Genomic DNA, 20,864 nt, shown 5'->3' with positions numbered 1-20,864 from the left:
TACTCAATATGGGAGGCCAGCAACACAAGCAACAGCCCTAGCACTAGCCCCATTACTTATTTTTTAATTAAAAAACTTATATTTATTTATTTATTTGAGAGACATACTTGCTAACACCGAGAGAGAAAGCTCCTGTCTACTGGTTCATTCTCCAAATGTCAACATCAGCCAGAACTGGGCCAGGCAAAATCCAGGAGTTAAAACTTGATCCAGGTCTTCCATGAAGGTGGCAAAGGCCCAAGTGCTTGAGCTGCCTCTCAAGGGTCTGCATTAGCAGGAAGCTGGAGTCAGGAGCCAGAGCCAGGAATCAAACCCAGGTACACCATGAGAGACAAAGAATAAAATAATAAAAATTTAAGGCAAACTAGGGGCCAGCGCTGTGGCATAGTGGGTAAAGCCGCCGCCTGCAATGCTTGCATCACATATGGGCACCGGCTCAAGTCCTGGCTACTCCATTTCCGATCCAGCTCTCTGCTATGGCCTGGGAGAGCAGTGGAAGACGGTCCAAGTCCTTGGGTCCCTGCACCCTCGTGGGAGATCTGGAAGAAGCTCCTGGTTCCTGGCTTCAGATCAGCATAGCTTTGGCCGTTGCAGCCAACTGGGAAATGAACCAGCAGGTGGAGGACCTCTCTGTCTGCCTCTCCTCTCTCTGTGTGTAACTCTGACTTTCAAATAAATAAATCTTTTTTTAAATTTTTTTTATTTTTTTGACAGGCAGAGTGGACAGTGAGAGAGAGAGACAGAGAGAAAGGTCTTCCTTTTCCATTGGTTCACCCCCCAATGGCTGCTGCGGCCGGTGCACCACGCCGATCCGAAGCCAGAAGCCAGGTGCTTCTCCTGGTCTCCCATGCGGGTGCAGGGCCCAAGCACTTGGGCCATCCTCCACTGCACTCCCGGGCCACAGCAGAGAGCTGGCCTGGAAGAGGGGCAACCGGGAAAGAATCCGGCACCCCGACCAGGACTAGAACCCGGTGTGCCGGCGCTGCAAGGTGGAGGATTAGCCTAGTGAGCCGAGGTGCTGGCCAAATAAATAAATCTTAAAAAAAAAAAAAGAAAAAAGAAAAAGAAGAAGAAGGGGCCAGCGCTGTGGTGCAGCGGGTTAACACCTTGGCCTGAAGCACCAGCATCCCATATGGGTGCCGGTTCGAGACCCGGCTGCTCCACTTCCTGTCCAGCTCTCTGCTGTGGCCTGGTAAAGCAGTGGAAGATGGCCCAAGTCCTTGGTCCTTGCACCTGCGTGGGAGACCCAGAGAAAGCTCCTGGCTCCTGGCTTCGGATTGGTGCGGCTCCGGTGGTTGAGGCCAACTGGGGAATGAACCATCAGATAGAAGACCTCTCTCTCTCTCTCTGTCTCTCTGTGTAACTCTGACTTTCAAGTAAAAATAAATAAATCTTAAAAAAAAAAAAAAAAAAAGAATGAAATAAGCCTGTCTCTGCATGGTTTAGAAGAATCTCCTGGAAATGTTGCTCATGTGGTTCTACAGAAGTAGCACAAAGAAAGAAAGAAAACTCACAAATTTGCTGTTCTTGGAACATTTCCTCTGTTTAATATAAATTTTATAAAACTAGATTTATAAAATAAAATACATAGAAAACAAGAGAGCAAAAGTAAGTAAACTGATTTACAACCAAGATGGCCAAGGTAAATAAAACCACGTTAGAAACTGTAATTATGAGGCTGCCTTTGGGGTACAATGGTTTATCTGTTGGTTGCAATGCCAGCATCCCATATGGGCACCAGTTCAAGTCCTGGCTGATCCATGTCTAATCCAGCTCCCTGCTAATGCTCCTGGGAAAGCAGTGGAAGATGGTCCAAGTGCCTGGGCCCCTGCCACCCACACAGGAGACTTGGATTGTTTCAGCCTCCTGGCTTTTTGCGGCAATTTAAGAACCAGCTGATGAAAGATCTCCCCCTCTCTTTGTGACTGCCTTTCAAATAAATACATAAATCTTAAAAAAAAAACAAACAAACCTGTAACTGCTACTTCATTGTGAATGATCTCTGTTCTTGTTAAAATGAAAAGCAATATGAAAAAAATATATATGCGTACACAAATACAAAAATACTACATTGAATAGGGGATGAGACGCCCAAATCCATAGACCAGCCACAAGAGGGCGCTGCCACAATGGTAAGAGGCTGCCAGGATTTTTCCTTTTAGATGCTCATTGAGTAAGCATTAGGCATACATTTTCAAACTTTTGAAGAGAAACTCCTAATTCCTTTAGTTTCCTGTAGCCATAAGCTTGTCAGATGTACACATTTTAAGGATGTCTATCCAATACACTTAGATTCCAAATTTGAACTCCAGAGTCAATGCATCTGGTACTTGGTAAATGAGCCCTTACACTGTCACATGCAGATTAAAATGATGAATTGGAAAACTGCTGTGCAGTGCAGAGTGGGTATAAATGTGCTGACAGCCACCTACCAAGCGCAGAAAACTGCCAGTGAAACACAGACACCAGATTTCTTTCCATCATCACCACTTTTAGCAGCAATATTTTAGCACATTTTTAAGTCTGGCACACATGACAATGGTTTCACTTTAAATTAAATTAAAGCATAACAGTTCCATTTAATTACTGTTAGAAATGAAATGTCAGCATCTCTACCTAGAGAGACCTCCTTGATCAGCTCAGCCGCAGCGTGACAACCCTGGACAAGTGTCCTGGTCCAGGTGGACAGATCCCGGTGTGTCTCCACTCTGAAGAGATGCATCTCAATGCCCTGTCGAGAGCCTGTCCTGGTAGCAAATGTAAGGTCAGATCCAAGTGAGGGGGACCGACATCCAGAGCCAGAGTGAACCAACCTAGGGCCACAGACAGAGCAGAAAGGTAGTTACGGCATCAGCAGAGGAAAATGCTAAAGGAAAATTCACGCTGTTCAGCAGCAACTTACAAAAGTCATCTGTGGTTTCAGGGTAAGTATATTTCAAAGCAAGATTACAGTCTTTACCATTCTGTGTTTTCCTAAAGTAACCGCTGTGTCACAGTCACCCTGAACACTGGAATGGACTTTCCCATGGGTTTTTTATGCTCCCAAGAGGATATGCATATCCCAAAAGATATAATTTGGATTAGAAAGTGATAAGCAAATTATAAATAATAACTTCAGAGGAAAAATATGCTCCTGAGAGAAAAACTGGGTGGGTCACTGCACGGCAAACTTCAGTCCGAAGAACTTGTGATTGCAGTAGCCACTGAATACCTGTTCTGGAGTAATGGTCAGACGGTAGCTAGTAAGGACCAACAACAAAACCAAATGTACCCGGTATTAGCATAAAAATTCATGCCGAATTTGCATCTGACTCTATAATTACTTGATCTATGAAGAAATATTATGCAAAAAACCCTCAGAATAAGTAAAACTATCTTTGTTCACGACATGACTGTCTACACAGAAAATTCCAAATAACAAACCAAAACAACAAAACAAAGAAATAACTACTGGAACAAGCAAGCAATTATAGCAAGGTTGCCAGATATAAAATTAATATATAAATGTCAGTTTCTTTGAGTAATTAGAATTTGAAATTAAAAACAGAGTATCATTTATATCAGTTAACACAAAAATGAAATATTCAGGTGAGAATCTAACAAATTATGTACGGGTGCTACATGAGGACAATCATAAAACTGGGGCCAATGCTGAGGGTTAACAGGTTAGGCCACCACTTGCCATGCTGACATCCATGTGGGAGCTGGTTTCCATCCTGGCCTGTCCACCGCGCTTCCAAATCCAGCTCCCCGCTAATGCGCCTGAGAAAGCAGCAGAAGTTTGCCCAAATCCTTGTGCTCCTGTTCCCACAAGGGAGACCTGGATGAAGCTACTGGCTTTGGACTGCCCTAGCACTAGCCATTGCAGCCACTTGGAGAGAGAACCAGCGGATCTCTCTCTAACTCTCCCTTTCTCTCTCTCCAAATCCAAGTCTTTCTCCAAGTATGCCTTTCAAATAAATAAATCTCTTTTTTTAAAAAAATAAAACAAAACATAAAACTTTGACAAAAGATTCCAAAGCTCTAAATAAATGGAAAGATATTTCATGTTCATGGGTGGAAAGACTCCATTTTTTTTTTTTTTTAATTTGACAGAGTTAGACAGTGAGAGAGAGAGAGACAGAGAGAAAGATCTTCCTTCCGTTGGTTCACCCCCCAAATGGCTGCTACGGCCAGAACTACGCCGATCTGAAGCAGCCAGGTGCTTCTTCCTGGTCTCCCATGCGGGTGCAGGGGCCCAAGCACTTGGGCGATCCTCCCACTGCCTTCCGGGGCCACAGCAGAGAGCTGGACTGGAAGAGGAGCAGCCAGGACTAGAACAGGCGCCCATAAGGGATGTCGGCGCCACCGGCAGAGGATTAACCAAGTGAGCCATGGCGCCGGCCCCGAGACTCCATATTAAGATATAAATTCTCTCCACTTTGATCTACAAATTCACTGCAATCTCAGTTATACCCCAAACAAGTTATTTTGTAGATACTGACAAACTGATTCTAAAGCTCATAGGGAAAGCAAAAGATCCAGACAGCCAGCACAATATTGAGAACAAAAAGTGAAGTACTGGCACTACTCAACTTTAAGTCTGACTATAAAGCTACTGTATTTGAGACAGTGTGGAATTGGCAAAAGAACAGACAAATTGATCAGTGGAACAGACTAGCACCCAGAAACAGACCCATATAAAGAGTCAACTGATCTTTGACAAAGGAGCAAAGACAATTCAATGGAGAAAGAAGTCTCTTCAATAAATGGTGCTGGAAACAGTCAGGCAATACATGCAAAATAAATCTAGACAGATCTCATACCTTTCACAAAAAGTAACTCAAAATGGATCTTAGAGCTAAATACTAAACACAAAACTGAAATTTCTAGAAGATAACATTGTAGAAAAAGGTAGCTGCTTAAAAAGATCTTAAACCAAAAATCACAGAATTGACAACTGGAATTTTACAAAAATTAAAAGAATTACTCTCTGCAACACACTGTTAAGAGAATGACAAGGCCGGTGCCACAGCTCAATAGGCTAATCCTCCGCCTGCGGCGCCGGCACACCAGGTTCTAGTCCCGGTCGGGGCGTCAGATTCTGTCCCGGTTGCCCCTCTTCCAGGCCAGCTCTCTGCTGTGGCCCGGGAAGGCAGTGGAGGATGGCCCAGGTGCTTGGGCCCTGCACCCGCATGGGAGACCAGGAGAAGCACCTGGCTCCTGCCTTTGGATCAGCGCGGTGCGCCGGCCGCAGCAGCCACTGGGGGGTGAACCAATGGAAAAGGAAGACCTTTCTCTCTGTCTCTCTCTCTCTGTCTAACTCTGCCTGTAAAAAAAAGAGAGAGAGAGAGAGAGAGAGAGAATGACAAGACATCAGGGAGAAAATGTTTGTAAAACACATATTTGATGAAGGACTGATAATTCAAACTGCAAGTTCATTCCCTAAATGCCCAACAGCTAGGCCGGGCCAGGCCAAAAGCAGAAGCCCTGAACTCAATCCAGGCCTCTGATGCGGGCAACAGGAACCCAGGTATGTGAGTCCTCATCTGCTGCATCCCAGGGTGGGTGAGGTGAGCAGGAAGCTGACTCAGAAGCACAGGTGGGACTTGAATCAAGACACTTTGATATGGGGATTCAGTATCCCACGTTGCATCTTCAACACTGTTCAGATGCCTGCCGCTCTCATATCTGGCGCAGTCTAAAAGAACTGCAAACAGGGTCCCAAAGTGGTAGCTGACTTCCACGTTCACGGCAGCATCATCTACAACAGCAACCTGCAGGTGCTTCGATAGAAGAATGCATAAAGACAATGTGGCATACCCATACAAAGAGGAAACTCCATCATAATATACCAGATATACACCATAACAGACCTTGAAGATACTATGCTGAGTGAAAAAAGCCAGCCAGAACACCACAAATACTGCATGATTCTACTTATATTAGGCACCCAAAGTAGACACATTCATAGAAACAGCAGCAGGTACTGTGGTTAGCAGGGTTTGGGAAAGAAGGGGAAATGCAGCCCTGTGACTCGATGGGTAGACAGTTTCAGTTTTGCAAGAGGAAAACGCTCCAGCAATCAGCTGCACAGCAAAGTGCATACAGCTGGCACTGCTGCACTACACACTTAATCATGGTTAAGTGATTCTTACTACACACAAAAAAGAACTGGTACAGCAGGGAAAACAGAAAATAAAAGAGGGTGGCAAAAGATACGAGCATATGCCTCATCAACAAGCTAAAAACAGTTTGTAAACAAGCATATTAGAACAGTCAGCATCATATATCATGAGAGGACCTTAAATTAAAATGAGATACCCTGGCTGGGGTTGTGGCATAGCCGGTTAAGCTGCTGCCTGTGACACTGGCATCCCATATGGGTACCAGCTCGAGTCCCAGCTACTCCACTTCTGACCCAGGTCCATACTAATGAACCTGGGAAAGCAGCAGAAGATGGTACAAGTCCTTGAGCCCCTGCACCCATGTGGGAGACCCAGATGAATTTCCAGGCTCCTGGTTTTGGCCTGGCCCAGCCTGATCTTCATTATAGTCATTCTGGGAGTAAACCAATGGATGGAAGATTTGCTCTCTCTAATTCTGCCTTTCAAATAAATAAATGAATCTTAAAAAAAAAAAAATCTTAGTAACAAATAAGAATGGGAATAGGAGAGGGAGGAGGAAGAAGGGTGGGAGTGTGGATACAGTGGGAAAAGTCTCTATGTTCCTAAAGTTGTATTTATGAAATGCATGAAGTTTGCATTCCTTAAATAAAAGGTTTCTGGGGGAAAGAATTAAAAAAAAAAAAAAGATAAACCAAACACCTACTCCCATGGCTAAAATAAAACCACAAGGAACACCAAGTGCTGAAATGCATGTAGAACAATAGGAACCCTTGTGCACGTGTGGTGGGGTAAAGTGGTATGGTCATTTTGGAAGATAGGGTAGTTTCTTACAAAAATAAACATAATGCATGACAGAGTAGTCTGCACCACACTTTATGCATACCACACAAATCTGCCTTCCGTGCACCACCAGGGCCCACCCTCCTGACTGCTCTTCCCAAGTAGCGGAAACCACAAGTTCCACAAAGCTGCAAACTTAGAACCAGTGCCAACTAGAAATATTCAATATGCCCACAGGGTATGACCCCACATGACCTACTGAGGTCATAATAAAACTACCATGTCTAGCACTTCCACTCCTATCATGCACCTGTTCTTATGACTCTTCTAATATTTCCAAGAAAGGGCACAGAAATGAATGACACTCAAGCCCCTTGTGAATATTCAATTACCTGTCACCCTAGGCACCACTCCCTATGCCTCTGATGGTATAAAAGGATGGCCCTAATGTCGTTGAGGGGATCTTTGTTGTGTTTTGGTTTTTTGTTCATTCTCTCTCTCTCTCTCTCTTTCTCTCCTACCTGCACTTTTCCTTCACTTTAAACAAATCCTGCTTCACTGCACACCTTTATACCTCCACATGGAATTCTTGAGTAAGCTCAGCTTGGGGCTCTGTTGTGCACCACAATACAACCTAGCAGTTGTGTTCCTTGGTATTTAAGTTAAAAACTTACATTCACAGAAAAACCTGAACACAAATGTGTAACTGGAAAAATTCCCTTTACTGAATGGAAAAGAGTACAGGAATAAAAGGCTTGGCCTTGAGACCAGCTTGCAGCACCAGCATCTCATATGGGTACCGCTTCAAGTCCTGGCTGTTCCACTTCCAATCCAGCTCCCTGCTAATGGCCTTGGAAATGCAGTGGAAGATTCCCCAAGTACTTGGGCCCCTGCACCCAGGTGGGAGACCTGGATGAAGCTCCTGGCTCCTGGCTTCAGCCTGGCCCACCCCTGACTGTTGTGGCCATTTGGGGAGTGAACCAGCACATGGAAGATTTCTCTCTCTCTTTCTCTGTCTCTACCTCTTTCCCCCTCACTCTGTAACTTTGCCTTTCAAATAAATAAGTAAGTCTTAAAAAAATGTTTGGGCCTGGTGTTGTGGTGCAGCAAGGTAAGCCACCACCTACAATGCTGGCGTCTCACACTGCTGTGCTGGTTCGAATTCTGGCTATTCAATTCTGATGAAGCTCCCTGCTAATATGCCCGGAAAAGCAACAGAAGACGGCCTAAGTAACTGGGTCTCTGCCGCCCACGTGAGAGACACAGATGGAGTCCCTGGCTCCTGACTTCAGCCTGGCTCAAGACCCAGACATTTGGGGAGTGAACCAGCAGATGAAGATCTTGCTCTGTCTCTCCCTCTCTGTCATTCTTTCAAACTAAAATAACAAATAAATAAAATGAAATAAATTTAAAAGTAGTTCTTTTTTTAAAAACAGGAAATTCCAAGCCAAGATGGCTTTGCTGTGTGAAGAATTAATGTCAAATCTTCATGAATTCTTCCAAGAAAATTGGACAGAAAGGAACACTTCTGAATTCAACCTAAAAGGCTAGTAACACTCTAATACCAAAACCAAAGATATCATAAGAAAACTGCAGACCAATATCTTTAATGAATACAGACATAGAAATCCTCATCAAAATACCAGTAAACCAAATTGAGATTTTATCCCAGAAGTGCAAGGTTTATTTAACATCCAAAAATCAGGTAAGATAATAGACAAAATATATGATCACAGTCTCAGAGAATAAAAGCACCTGACAAAAATCAAATTCCCTCCATGAGTGAAAAACACTCAAATACATGGAATAGGGGCTCACTCTGTGGTGTTGCAGGTCAATCAGCTGCCTGCAGTGCCAGCATCCCATATGGGCGCTGGTTCTAGTCCTGGCTGCTCCACTTCTGATCCCTGGGAAAGCAGAAGATAGCCCAGGTGCTTGGGCTCCTGCATCCGTGTGGGAGACGTGGAAGGAGCTCCCGGGACCTGGCTTTGGATCAGCCCATCTCTGGCCATTGCGCCAGTTGGGGAGTGAACCAGTGGATGGAAGACTTCTCTCTCTCTGTCTCTGCCTTTCTGTAATTCTGCTTTTCAAATAGATAAATAAATCTTAAAAAAAAAAAAAAAAAAGATATGGAAGGCTAATCTTCTGCCTGCAGCACCGGCACACCGGGTTCTAGTCCCGGTCGGGGTGCCAGATTCTGTCCCGGTTGCTCCTCTTCCAGGCCAGCTCTCTGCTGTGGCCTGGGAATGCAGTGGAGGATGGCCCAAGTGCTTGGGCCCTGCACCCTCATGGGAGACCAGGAGGAAGCACCTGGCTCCTGCCTTCAGATCGGCACAGTGCACTGGCCGTAGCATCCATTTCGGGGGTGAACCAACAGAAGGAAGACCTTTCTCTCTGTCTCTCTCTCACTGTCTAACTCTGCCTGTCAAAAAAAAAAAAAAAAAAAAAAAGATATGGAATAGAAGAAAATTTCCACCTGATAAAAGGTGTCTATGAGAAACACACAACTAACATATTTAATGGTAAAAGACTGAATGTTTTCCCCTTAACAAACAAGAACAAGACAACGCTGTCCAGTTAGGCTACTTCTATTAACACTGTCCTGGAGGCTCTAGCCAGGGCAATTAGGCAAGAAAAAAAAAAAAAAATAAATAAATGCCACTCAGATGAAAGGGAAGATACACATTAACAGTGATCAATCCCAAAAAGAACTAAGAAGACAATTTCATTTGTAGCAGCATCAAATTAAAACATATCTAGACATAAATTTAACAAGATATAATTTATACTTTGAAAGTTACAAAACAATAAACAAAACAAGTTACAAAACAATAAATTTAAAAAGGACACCCTGTGTCAGGAACTGGAAGATTTAAATTATTTAATATTTATTTAAAGGCAGAGTTAGAGAGAGTACGGGAGAGACAGAAAGACAGAGAGATCTTCCATTTGCTGGTTCATTCTCCAAATGACCGTAATGGCCCAGTCTGAGCCAGGCCAAAACCAGGAGTTAGGAGCTTCATCTGGGTTTCCCGACCCAAGTACTTGGTCCATCCTCTGTTGCCTTCCCAGGCACACCAGCAGTGAGTTGGATCGGAAGCAGAGCAGCTGAGATTCAAATGGGCACCCATATGGGTTGCTGCGTTGCAAGTAAACAAAAAACCCAACCTACTGAGCTACAATACCAGCCCAGATTTAAATTATTAAAATGGCAATATTCTCCAGATTGATCCACACACTCAACACATCTCTATTAAAATTTCAGCTGCCTTCCCCCCACCCCAGAAAATGACAGGCTGATTCTAAAAATCATATAGAAATAAGGGACTCAGAATCTGCAAAACAATCTTGAAAAAAAAAAAAAAAAAAGAACAAAACTTAAGAATTCACACTTTCCACACTTTCTGGGGCTGGCACTGTGGCACAGTGGGTTAATGCCCTGGCCTGAAGCGCCACATCCCATATGGACGCTGGTTCGTATCCTGGCTGCTCCACTTCCAATCCAGCTCTCTGCTGTGGCCCGGGAGTTCAGTGGAGGATGGCCCAAGTGCTTGGGCGCCTGCACCCACGTGGGAGACCCGGAAGAAGCTCCTGGCTCCTGGCTTTGGATCGGCACAGCTCCGGCCATTGCGGCCAATTGAGGAGTGAACCATCGGATAAAACACCTCTTTCTCTCTGCCTCTCCTTTCTCTGTGTAACTCTCACTTTCAAATAAACAAAGAAATCTTTTTAAAAAAAGAATTCACACTTTATGATTTCAAAACTTACTACAAAGCTATAAAACTGAGATTCCAGAAATAAACCCTCACATTTATGATCAGCTGATTTTTGACAGAGAGCCAGAGGGTTAAATGGGAGAAAGAATAGTCTTTTCAGTGAATGGTACTGTGGTAACTGGATACTCACATGCAAACAAATGAAGTTTGACCCATACATCACACCACACACAAAAACTAACTCCAAATGGAAAAGAGATCAAAATATAAGAACTGAAGTATAAAAGTTTTAGAACGTGTACACAGAGGGTTAAGCTACTGCCTGCGACTGGCATCCTGTAAGGTGCAGGATCAAGTCTTGGCTACACCACTTTTTTAAAAGTTTTATTTATTTATTTGAAAGTCAGAGTTACACACAGAGAGAAGGAGAGGCAGAGAGAGAGAGGTCTTCCATCCACTTGTTCACTCCCCAATCGGCCTTAACAGCCAGAGCTGTGCTGATCTGAAACCAGGAGCCAGAAGACGGCACTTGAGCCATCTTCTACTGCTTTCCCAGGCCATAACAGAGAGAAGGATTGGAAATGGAGCAGGTGGGACTTGAACTGGAGTCCATATGGGATGCCGGCACTGCAGGTGGTAGCTCTACCCACTATGCCACAGAGCTGGCCCCTGCTCCACTTCTGATCCAGCTTGTTGCTAAAGCACCTGGGAAAGCAGCAGAAGATGGCTCAGGTACTTGGTCCCCTGCACTCATATGGGAGACCAGGATGGAGTTCTGGGCTCCTGGCTTTGGTGTGGCTTATCCCTATCTGTTGTAGCCATTTGGACAGTGAACCGGTAGATGGAAGGTCTCTCTCTGTCTCTGCCCCGTAACTCTGCCTTTCAAATAAACAAATCTCTGTGACTTCAGACTACACAAAGCCTTCTTAGTCCAACACAAACTGTACAAGTGATACAAACAGAAAGCTGTTAAATGGGACTTGATCAAGAGTAAATAATTTTGTGCTTCAACTGACACCGTCAAGAAACTACAAAGACTGACAGAGAGAAAGTATTTGAAAAGCATATATTTGATAAGTGTTTGTCTCTAAAATATAGAAAGAACTCTTACAACTCAATAATACTAAGAAAACCTGGGTAGGCATTCAGACTAGCTGCACAACCCAGCTATGACTTCAGGGGCCGGTGCCATGGTGCAGTAGGTTCATCCTCCGCCTGCGGCACCAACATCCCATATAGGCACCAGTTTTAGTCCTGGCTGCTCCTCTTCTAATCCAGCTCTCTGCTATGGCCTGGGAAAGCCATGAAAGATGGCCCAAGCGTTTGGGCCCCTGTACCCACATGGGAGACCCAGAAGAAGCTCCTGGCTCCTGGCTTCAGATTGGCCATTTGGGGAGTGAACCAATGGAAAGAAGACCTTTCTCTCTGTTTCTCCCTCTCACTGTCTGTAGCTCTACCTCTCAAATAAATAAATAAAATCTTAAAAAAAAACTTGTTTAAAAATAGAATCTCATGACTTCAAATGGATGAATTATATGTATGTGCATTATATGCCAATAAAACTACCAAAAAAAAAAAAAAAAAAAGTGGAGGCCAGCATTGTGGTGGAGTGGATTAAGCCACCGCCTGGCCTCAGTGCCAACATCCCACAAAGGCAACAGTTCATGTCCCAGCTGTTCCACTTCTGATTCAGCTCCCTGCTAATGCCCTGGGAAAGCAGAGGAGGATGGCCCAAATATTGGGGCCCCTGCAACCACGTGGGAGACCCAGAAAAAGCTCCTGTCTCCTACCTTTCCTGGCCTAGCCCTGGCCAATTGGTGATTGAACCAGTGGATAGAAGATCTCTCTCTATCTCTGTAACTCTTTCAAATAAATAAAAATAAATATATTTTAAAAAAGTAACATAATAGTAGACATGTGGAAAAACTGTAAAAAATGTAATTTTACAAAAGATCACCAAACTATTCAATAGTTTGTTTTATGACAACCATTTAGTAATCTATTCACTTATAAAAATACTTCCCTTAGTTTTAAGAAATGTGAAGTTGACCAACATAAGGAGACATATTAGTATTTATAAAGAGTAGTTCAGAAAATGCTGCTTTCCACAGAAGATTGAAAAAAAAAAAAAAAAACTAGGTGTGGAATGCATATCAAATAGTAATAAACAGGGCCAGCGTTGTGGCACGTTGGGTAAAGCCATCACCTGCACCTGCAACGTTGGCATCCCATTTGGGTGTCGGTTTGAGTCCTGTCCACTCTACTTCCAATCCACCTCCCTGCTAATGTGCCAATGTGCCTGGAAAAGCAGCAGAGGATGACCTAAGTGCTTGGGCCCCTGCACCCAGGTGGGAGACTTGGGAGAAGCCCCTGGCTCCTGGCTTCTGCCTGCCTAACCCTGTCTGCTGCAGCCACTTGGGGAGTGATGAAAGATATCTGTATCTCAGTACATCTGACTTTCAAGTAACTAAAATCTTAAAAGAAAATCCACACACACAAAACAAACAAACAAAAAAAGCCCAGCAATAAATACTGGAGCTTATTCTCAGCTTTGTTACAGGCTGCATACCTATAACGTTTTTCTATAAATTTACTCTTCACTCCTCTAATAGCTACCTGGCAAGTAGACAACTAAGGAAGTGTTACTTTGGCACAGCAGGTTAAGCTGACATCTACGAGGCCAGCATCCCATATAGGAGTGCTGGCTGGAGTTCCAGCTACTCCACTTCTGCACCAACTTCCTAACAACGTGCCTGAGAAGGCAGCAGATGATGGTCCAATTACTTGGGTCCCTATCACCCACGTGGGAGACCAGGATGGACTTCCTGGCTCTTGGCTTCAATCTGACCCAAAGCTGGCTGTTGTGGTCATAGAGAGTGAACCAGTGGTTTGAAAATATCTGCCAGTCTTTCCCTCCCTCTTTCACTCTACTTATCAAATAAATAAATAAATAAATTTTAAATAAAGAAGAATAAGACATTCTAAGAGCAAATGGATGTTCCTTTACATCTCCTTTGGTTGTGAGAGTCACTAGTGATAAGGAAAAGGTACTTTCTTCAATGCTACCAATTTGAGTCAGCCAAGTTAATTACTGCACCTCTCACTCCCACTGTTCACTAGAATCAGCTGTCGCACAGCTTTGAAAACACACTCATGTCTGGATCAGGTCCTGAAAAAATCAGATATAACTGACCTAGGCAACCTTGTATCATTAAAAGCTCCCCAAAACATGTAGCCATTAATTGAAAACCACTGAACTAATGGCTTGCACTTTTTGGTCTGAGGACACAAACTCAAATCCTCTGGTCTCTCTTCTACTTTGAACAGATGTTTTTTTACCCACGCATGATTATGTAACATCATGTACTGGTCATTTAGAAAATATTTGTTCATAGAGTTAGGTACATATCCCAGATAAGAAAAAGGTGGAAAAGTTGCACTCAATAATGTCACCACTAATCTCATCATAAAAATACCTATCAGGGAGGGGTCAAGATCCCAGTAGCAGAACAAGTTTTCCAGAATTTTAATTTTCACCTGGAAGCTAGAATTTTATCAGGGGCAACAAATACAGTTAATGTTATTTTTTTAAGATTTATTTATTTATTTGAAAGTCAGAGCTACACAGAGAGGAGAGGAGAGGTAAAGAGAGGGAGAGGGAGGTCTTCCATCCGATGGCTCACTCCCCAATTGGCAGCAATGGCTGCAGCTGCACCAATATGAAGCCAGGAGCCAGGAGCTTCTTCCAGGTCTCCCACGCGGGTGCAGGGGCCCAAGGATTTGGGCCATCTTCTACTGTTTTCCCAGGCCATAGCAGAGAGCTGGATTGGAAGTAGAGCAGCCTGGTCTCGAACCAGCACCCATATGGGATGCCAGCGCTTCAGGCCAGGGCGTTAACCCGCAGCGCCACAGTGCTGGCCATGTTAATGTTTTTTTTAAGTGACAGACTCATTTGATCATTGTAGAGAAAATGTCTTACAAATACTCTAGTCTGACTAACCACAGTTGGTCAGTCAGTTGTCCTTTGAAGTAAAAAACGGTGTTTTAGGGTGGGTGTTTGTGGTGCAGTAGGTTAAGCCTACAACCCATATCAGAGTGTCTGGAATTGAGTCCCGCCTCTGCTTCTCATCCAGCTTCCTGCTTGGGAGGCAGACATGATGGCCCCAGAACTTGGGTTCCTGCCACCCATATGAGACACCTAGATGTAGTTAAAGCTCTTGGCTTTGGCCTGGCCCAGCCTTGGCTGTTGCAGCATTTGGAGTGAAATAGTGGATGCAAGACCTCACTTCTGTCTCTCTGCCTTTCAAATAAGTGAATAAATAAAACTTTCAAAATAATAACAAAGGGGTGTTCCATGAAAAACACATCGAGTTGAGCTCACAGCTCAGTCCACGTGCTCTTCCTAGAGACAGCAATCAGATCACACTTCAGTATGCTGTAGAAGTGTTCTATGAGCACTTTCCATTTCTGACTAAGGAATTTTAAAGATGAGCACACAAGATTAAATAATTTTCATTATTCCAACAAAGACATTTTGAGGTTAAGCTGGCATTTTCCCTCTGCAAGTCTGTGTGGGGAAGAATACAATCACTACTAGAATACTGGAGTATGCTACAACAAGCAGCTTGGTGCCTACTGCCTTGATTCACCCAAAGGCATCAGCAATCTACACAACCTCAGGGCAAATGTCAACACAGTGACAAAAGCAAACAACAGTATTATTACGAAAACAGCTTTAAATCTACAGAACCCTTGAGAAGGGGAATCCTCAAGGGTCCATGAAGAATACCTTAAGAATGTGTTTACTGCGCTGCTTCCCATAGAACTAACATGCCAATTAAACATTAGCTGTCCCAGAAAGAGTTAAGTAAGCTTCAGAATTACTCCACATCTGGTCCAAGTAAAATGGAGCACTGGGGAAAGCGACAGGGATATTCTACCATATTCTGTTTGATTGCTAATCCCAAGTCAGACATTACAAAATATAAAGTAATGGACAATTTTATAAAGTAGGACAATTTTTTCCTACACATTTGATTATGAAATCTTTGGCAGAGGAAATCTAATTTAAACCAGCTGCCGGAGCCTTGCTGAGAAACAGTTAGTCAGGACACACGGCCAAAAGGCTCCCCCTTTTATGGGGAGGCCAGATGAGCTCATGCAAAGGCGTTTTAGCAGCTTTTGCCCCCATAAGTCACATAAGCACACCACCACTCTCTTTTCCACATCATAAAGTAGCCACACTTTCCTTCAGACCTTTTTCTCTTCCAAAGAAAGTTACTATGTAAAGACTACAAAACACACATCCTGCAAAATTCACAGCAACTCTGAAATCAATGTGCCTTTCTACTTCTGTCTTGTATCTGGCTTTAATCTTAAAAATATTCTTCATTTCTCACTTCTTTGTTTTACTCAGCTTTGGTTTCCAAAGATTTGTAAATACACAATTCAACATAAACAGTAACTTGTGCTAATTTACACCTCTCTGACAATGTTATCTGATTCTGAATTATGATTAGTTCTCAATTTATCAGGGGCTATCTACTTTTGTAGATAATCAAGGTCTTTAATTTCTTTTCCTAACCTCTGTCTTTATGCTATTTTTCCCCTTCCCTTTCATTTACTCCCAAGAACCTGATAATAAGTACAAGAAAAACAAATAAGGAAAGTAAACATTCAGCCTTTTCTCACTACTCATTTAAACCTCAAACCCACTCCCCCACGTTAAGGACATAAGCACACTACCTTCTGCCTTGCCTCCGGCTGCAGGACACCTCCTGGTCTGGCTCCATCTTCTGCTCTCTCTCAGTGATCACCCTCTGCCTTCTGGGAGGGACGATTAAGCCCTGCTTAATTCTATCACGCAGTGACTTCAACCCAATTCCACCTGGCCAATATGGGCCACATGGAAAAACTAAACCTCTCATGTACTTGTCATCCTTGATCCTAATCCACCAGTACTTCCCAAACAAGGAGTGAAGAATCCCTACTGTTATATTAATAAAACTTATTAAGAAATAAGTATAGAGAGCTATAGGGCTCATGAGTTTAATTAACAGTTCAATTTGCATGCCTAGGTTGATTCAAATAATATATCCAAAATGCCCACAACAGCCTGGATTATGGTCATGCTGAAGCCAGGAACTGGGAGTTCAATCTGGGCCTCCCATGTGTGTGGCAGGGACCCAACTACTTGAGCCATCACCTGCTGCCTCCTGTATACACATCAGCAGGAAACCAGAACTAGAGTCGGGACTTGAACACAGGCACTCTAATATGGGATACAGGTATCTCAAGTGGAGTCCTAACTATTGGGCCAAATGCCTGCTGCTATGATAATTTAAAAGTAGCTGTGGCCATTTGGGGAGTGAACCAACAGAGGGAAGACCTTTCTCTCTCTCTCTCTCTCTCTCTCTCTCTCACTGTCTGTAACTCTGTCAAAAAGAAAAAAGTAGCTAAGCAGTTATTAAATCTTGTCAGGTTCTTTTGTTTAAACTGTGATAGGTTTATTGAGATACAATATATACACCATTCAATTTTCTCACTTAAGTTCAGTGGTATGCAGTATATTCAGAGCTGTACAAGCATTAGTACATTCAATTTTAGCAGATTTTCATCACTCCAAAAGGAAATCCTATACCCATTAGCAGTTGTTTAATATTGCTCACTACCCTCGCCCCTGGTGACTGTTAATCTACTGTTTGCTTTTTTAGATTTGCCTATTCTGGACATTTCATATAAACAGAATCATAAACTATGTGGACTTCTGTGTCAGGCTCCTTTCACTTAGTGTTTTCGGGCTTTATTCACGTTATAGCATGTGTCAGAACTTTATTCCTTTTTATTGTTGAAATCTCCCATTGCATGGATATATCACACTCTGTGCATCCATTCATCAATTGATGGGCACTGAGTCGTTTCCATTTTTTTTTAAAGATTTATTTATTTATCTGAAAGGCAGAATTAAAGAGAGGCAGAGGCAGAGAGAGAGAGAGAGAGAGAGAGAGAGATCTTCCATCCACTGGTTCACTCCCCAAATGGCTGCAATGGCCAGAGCTGGGCTGATCTGAAGCCAGGAGCCAGGGGCCTCCCCGGGTTCCCCCATGTGGGTTCAGGGGCTCAAGACTTGGGCCATCTTTTACTGCTTCCCCAGGCCACAGAAGAGAGCTGAGCAACCTGGTCTCGAACGAGCGCCCATATGGGATACTGGCACTGCAGGTGATGGCTCTACCTGCTACATAGCGCTGGCCCTTTTGCTTCCATTTTGTTGACTACTGTGAATAATATTGTAGAGAACATTCATATAAGTTTCTGTGTGGGCCTAAGTTTTCATTTCTCTTTATTAAACAACCTAAAGTGGAATTTCTGGGTCATACAATGACTTTGTGTTTACCTTTTAGGAACTCCCAGGTGGTTTTCCACAATGACTGCATCATTTTACATTCCCACCAGCAGCCTATGAGGGCTGCACTTTCTCCACAAATTCATCCATACTTTTATTGTCCTTTTAATTACAGTCATCCTAGTGGGTGAGAAATGTTATCTCACTATGTTTTTTTATTTTTTAAAGATGTATTTTATTTATTTGAAAGGAAGAGTTACAGAGAGAAGGAGAGGCAAAGGAAGGAGGGTCTTTCACTGCTGCTTCACTCCCCAGTGGCCACAACAGCTGGGGCTGGGCCACTCATGTGGGTGCAGGGGCCAGGGACTTGGGCCATATTCCACCACTTTCCCAGGCACATTAGCAGGGAGCAGGATCCAAAGTGGAGCATCCGGGTCTCAAACTGGTGCCCCTATGGGATGCTGGTGCTGCAGGTGGTGTATTAACCTGCTACAGCACAGCATCAACCCCCTTTTTTTTTTTTTTTTTTTAATAGAACTTTAGAATCTCCCACATGGGTGGGTACAAGGGCCCAAGGGCTTGGGCCATCTTCTACTGCGTTCCCAGGCCATAGCAGAAAACTGGATTGGAAGAGGAGCAGCTGGGACTCGAACAGCACCCATATGGGATGCCGGTACTGCAGGTGGCAGCTTACCTGCAACACCACAGTGCTAGTCCCTCTCATTATGGTTTTGATTTTCATTTCCCTAATGACTAATGATGATGAGTATCTTTTCATGTACATCATGGCCATATATATATATACACACACACACACACACACATATATATATATATATATTCATTCTATGGATAAATTCCATTCAGTTCCTTTTCCTTTTCCCATTCTTCTAGTACAGTAATATATCTTTTTATTATTGAGTTGGTAAAGTTCTTTACATATTCTAAGTAAAATCTCCTGAGAGGTATATGATTTTCAGATATTTTCTCTCATTTTGTAAGCTGTCTTTTCACTTTCTTGACACTGCAGCACAGAAGTTTTCAATTTTTTTTTTTTTTTTTTGGACAGGCAGAGTGGACAGTGAGAGAGAGACAGAGAGAAAGGTCTTCCTTTGCCGTTGGTTCACCCTCCAATGGCCGCCACGGCTGGTGCGCTGCGGCCAGCGCATCGCACTGATCCGAAGGCAGGAGCCAGGTGCTTCTCCTGGTCTCCCATGGGGTGCAGGGCCCAAGCACTTGGGCCATCCTCCACTGTCTTCCCGGGCCATAGCAGAGAGCTGGCCTGGAAGAGGGGCAACCGGGACAGAATCCGGCGCCCCGACCGGGACTAGAACCCTGTGTGCCGGCGCTGCTAGGTGGAGGAATAGCCTATTGAGCCACGACGCGGCAGAAGTTTTCAATTTTGATGAGGTCCAATTTACCTATTTTTTTTTCTTGCTACTTGTGGTTTTGGTGTCATATCCAAGAAGGCTGTAGCTCACCCAAGGTCTTGAAGATCACTCTTGTGTTTTCTTCTATAAGTTTTAATCCTTAAATCTTATATATATCTTTTCCCCACACTGATAATATAAAAACATATAAAGTGCCTCGGTGATCTACACCCAGTCTAATCTATGGATAGAAATTGTTTATTGGCCGGCGCCGTGGCTCACTAGGCTAATCCTTCGCCTTGCAGCGCCGGCACACGGGGTTCTAGTCCCGGTCGCGGCGCCAATTCTGTCCCGGTTGCCCCTCTTCCAGGCCAGCTCTCTGCTATGGCTCGGCAGTGCAGTGGAGGATGGCCCAAGTGCTTGGGCCCTGTACCCGCATGGGAGACCAGGAGAAGCACCTGGTTCCTGCCTTCGGATTAGCGCGATGCGCCGGCCGCAGAGCGCCGGCTGTGGCGGCCATTGGAGGGTGAACCAACGGCAAAAGGAAGACCTTTCATCTGTCTCTCTCTCTCTCACTGTCCACTCTGCCTGTCAAAAAAAAAAAAAAAAATTGTTTATTTATGGAACTGTATTTTTAGCATTCAACAGAGATTCATCTATGGGTTTCTGCCCCATCTTCCAAGGGTACACAGTTAAAGAAATGTATCGGGGGCTGGTGCTGTGGCATAGTGGATAAAGCTGCCACCTGCAGTACTGGCATCCCATATGGGTGCTGGTTCAAGTCCCAGCTGCTCCACTTCTGATCCAGCTCTCTGCTATGGCCTGGGAAAGCAGTAGAAGATGGCCCAAGCATGCATGTGGGAGACCCAAAAGAGCTCCTGGCTCCTGGCTTCAGATCGGCTCAGCTCCAGCCAGCCGTTGTGGCCAACTGGAAAGTGAACCAGTGGATGGAAGACCTCTCTCTGCCTCTCCTCTCTTTCTGTGTAACTCTTTCAAATAAATAAATAAATCTTAAAAAAAAAAAAAAGGTAGCATAAAGCTACCTTCTTTATAGTCCATATTCAGGAGTAGAGTGCTTCAAAATCATTTAAACTTAACAGATCTCAATGGTCATTTTTTTAAGTTCTAATTCTTTGAAAAATATAAATTTAATTGCTCTAATTATAACTACTGAGATATATCCACCTGTTTTTGCAGGATTCCTGTCATGTCCCCAGAGTAACTGTGACACAGACACTGTACGTAACAATTTAACTGTAAGATTTATTGAGTGCCTACAACATGCAAAGCACTGTGGGAAATGCTGAGATGACTAAGTCATAGTTCCTGACTTCTAGGGTGGTTATAATTTAGTAGTGATAAAACAATAAAATAGGGGCCGGTGCTATAGCACAGTGGGTAAAGCCAGTGCCTGCAGTGCTGGGATCCCACATTGGCGCTGGTTCAAGTCCCAGCTGCTCCGCTTCCAATCCAGCTCTCTGCTGTGGCCTGGGAAAGCAGCAGAGGCAGCCTCATGGGGGACCTGGAGGAGGCTCCTGGCTCCCGGTTT

At 43.9% G+C, this 20,864-nt stretch overlaps 1 protein-coding gene across 4 annotated transcripts in view; it reads right to left on the bottom strand.

Annotated features, from left to right (window-relative positions):
* SNTB2 (syntrophin beta 2) overlaps positions 1 to 20,864 on the bottom strand; it is a 119,933-nt gene that overhangs the window by 11,398 nt on the left and 87,671 nt on the right. For 2 of the 4 annotated variants that reach the window (XR_016225340.1, XM_051847241.3), the window contains exon 5: positions 2,617 to 2,813. The exons of the other annotated variants lie outside the window; for them this stretch is intronic. Coding sequence is in view for 1 of the 2 variants with exons in the window: in XM_051847241.3 (XP_051703201.2) it covers positions 2,617 to 2,813 (197 nt within the window). In the remaining variant the exon portion in view is untranslated. The remainder of the gene's footprint in view (positions 1 to 2,616; positions 2,814 to 20,864) is intronic. 4 annotated transcript variants of the gene reach the window in all.

This window comes from Oryctolagus cuniculus, chromosome 18 (assembly GCF_051225735.1).
Source record: "Oryctolagus cuniculus isolate XC-2025 breed Fujian yellow rabbit chromosome 18, ASM5122573v1, whole genome shotgun sequence".
NCBI classification, from domain to species: domain Eukaryota; kingdom Metazoa; phylum Chordata; class Mammalia; order Lagomorpha; family Leporidae; genus Oryctolagus; species Oryctolagus cuniculus.
Note: the sequence above shows the minus strand (reverse complement) of the source record. Positions and strands in the feature narration are given on the sequence as shown.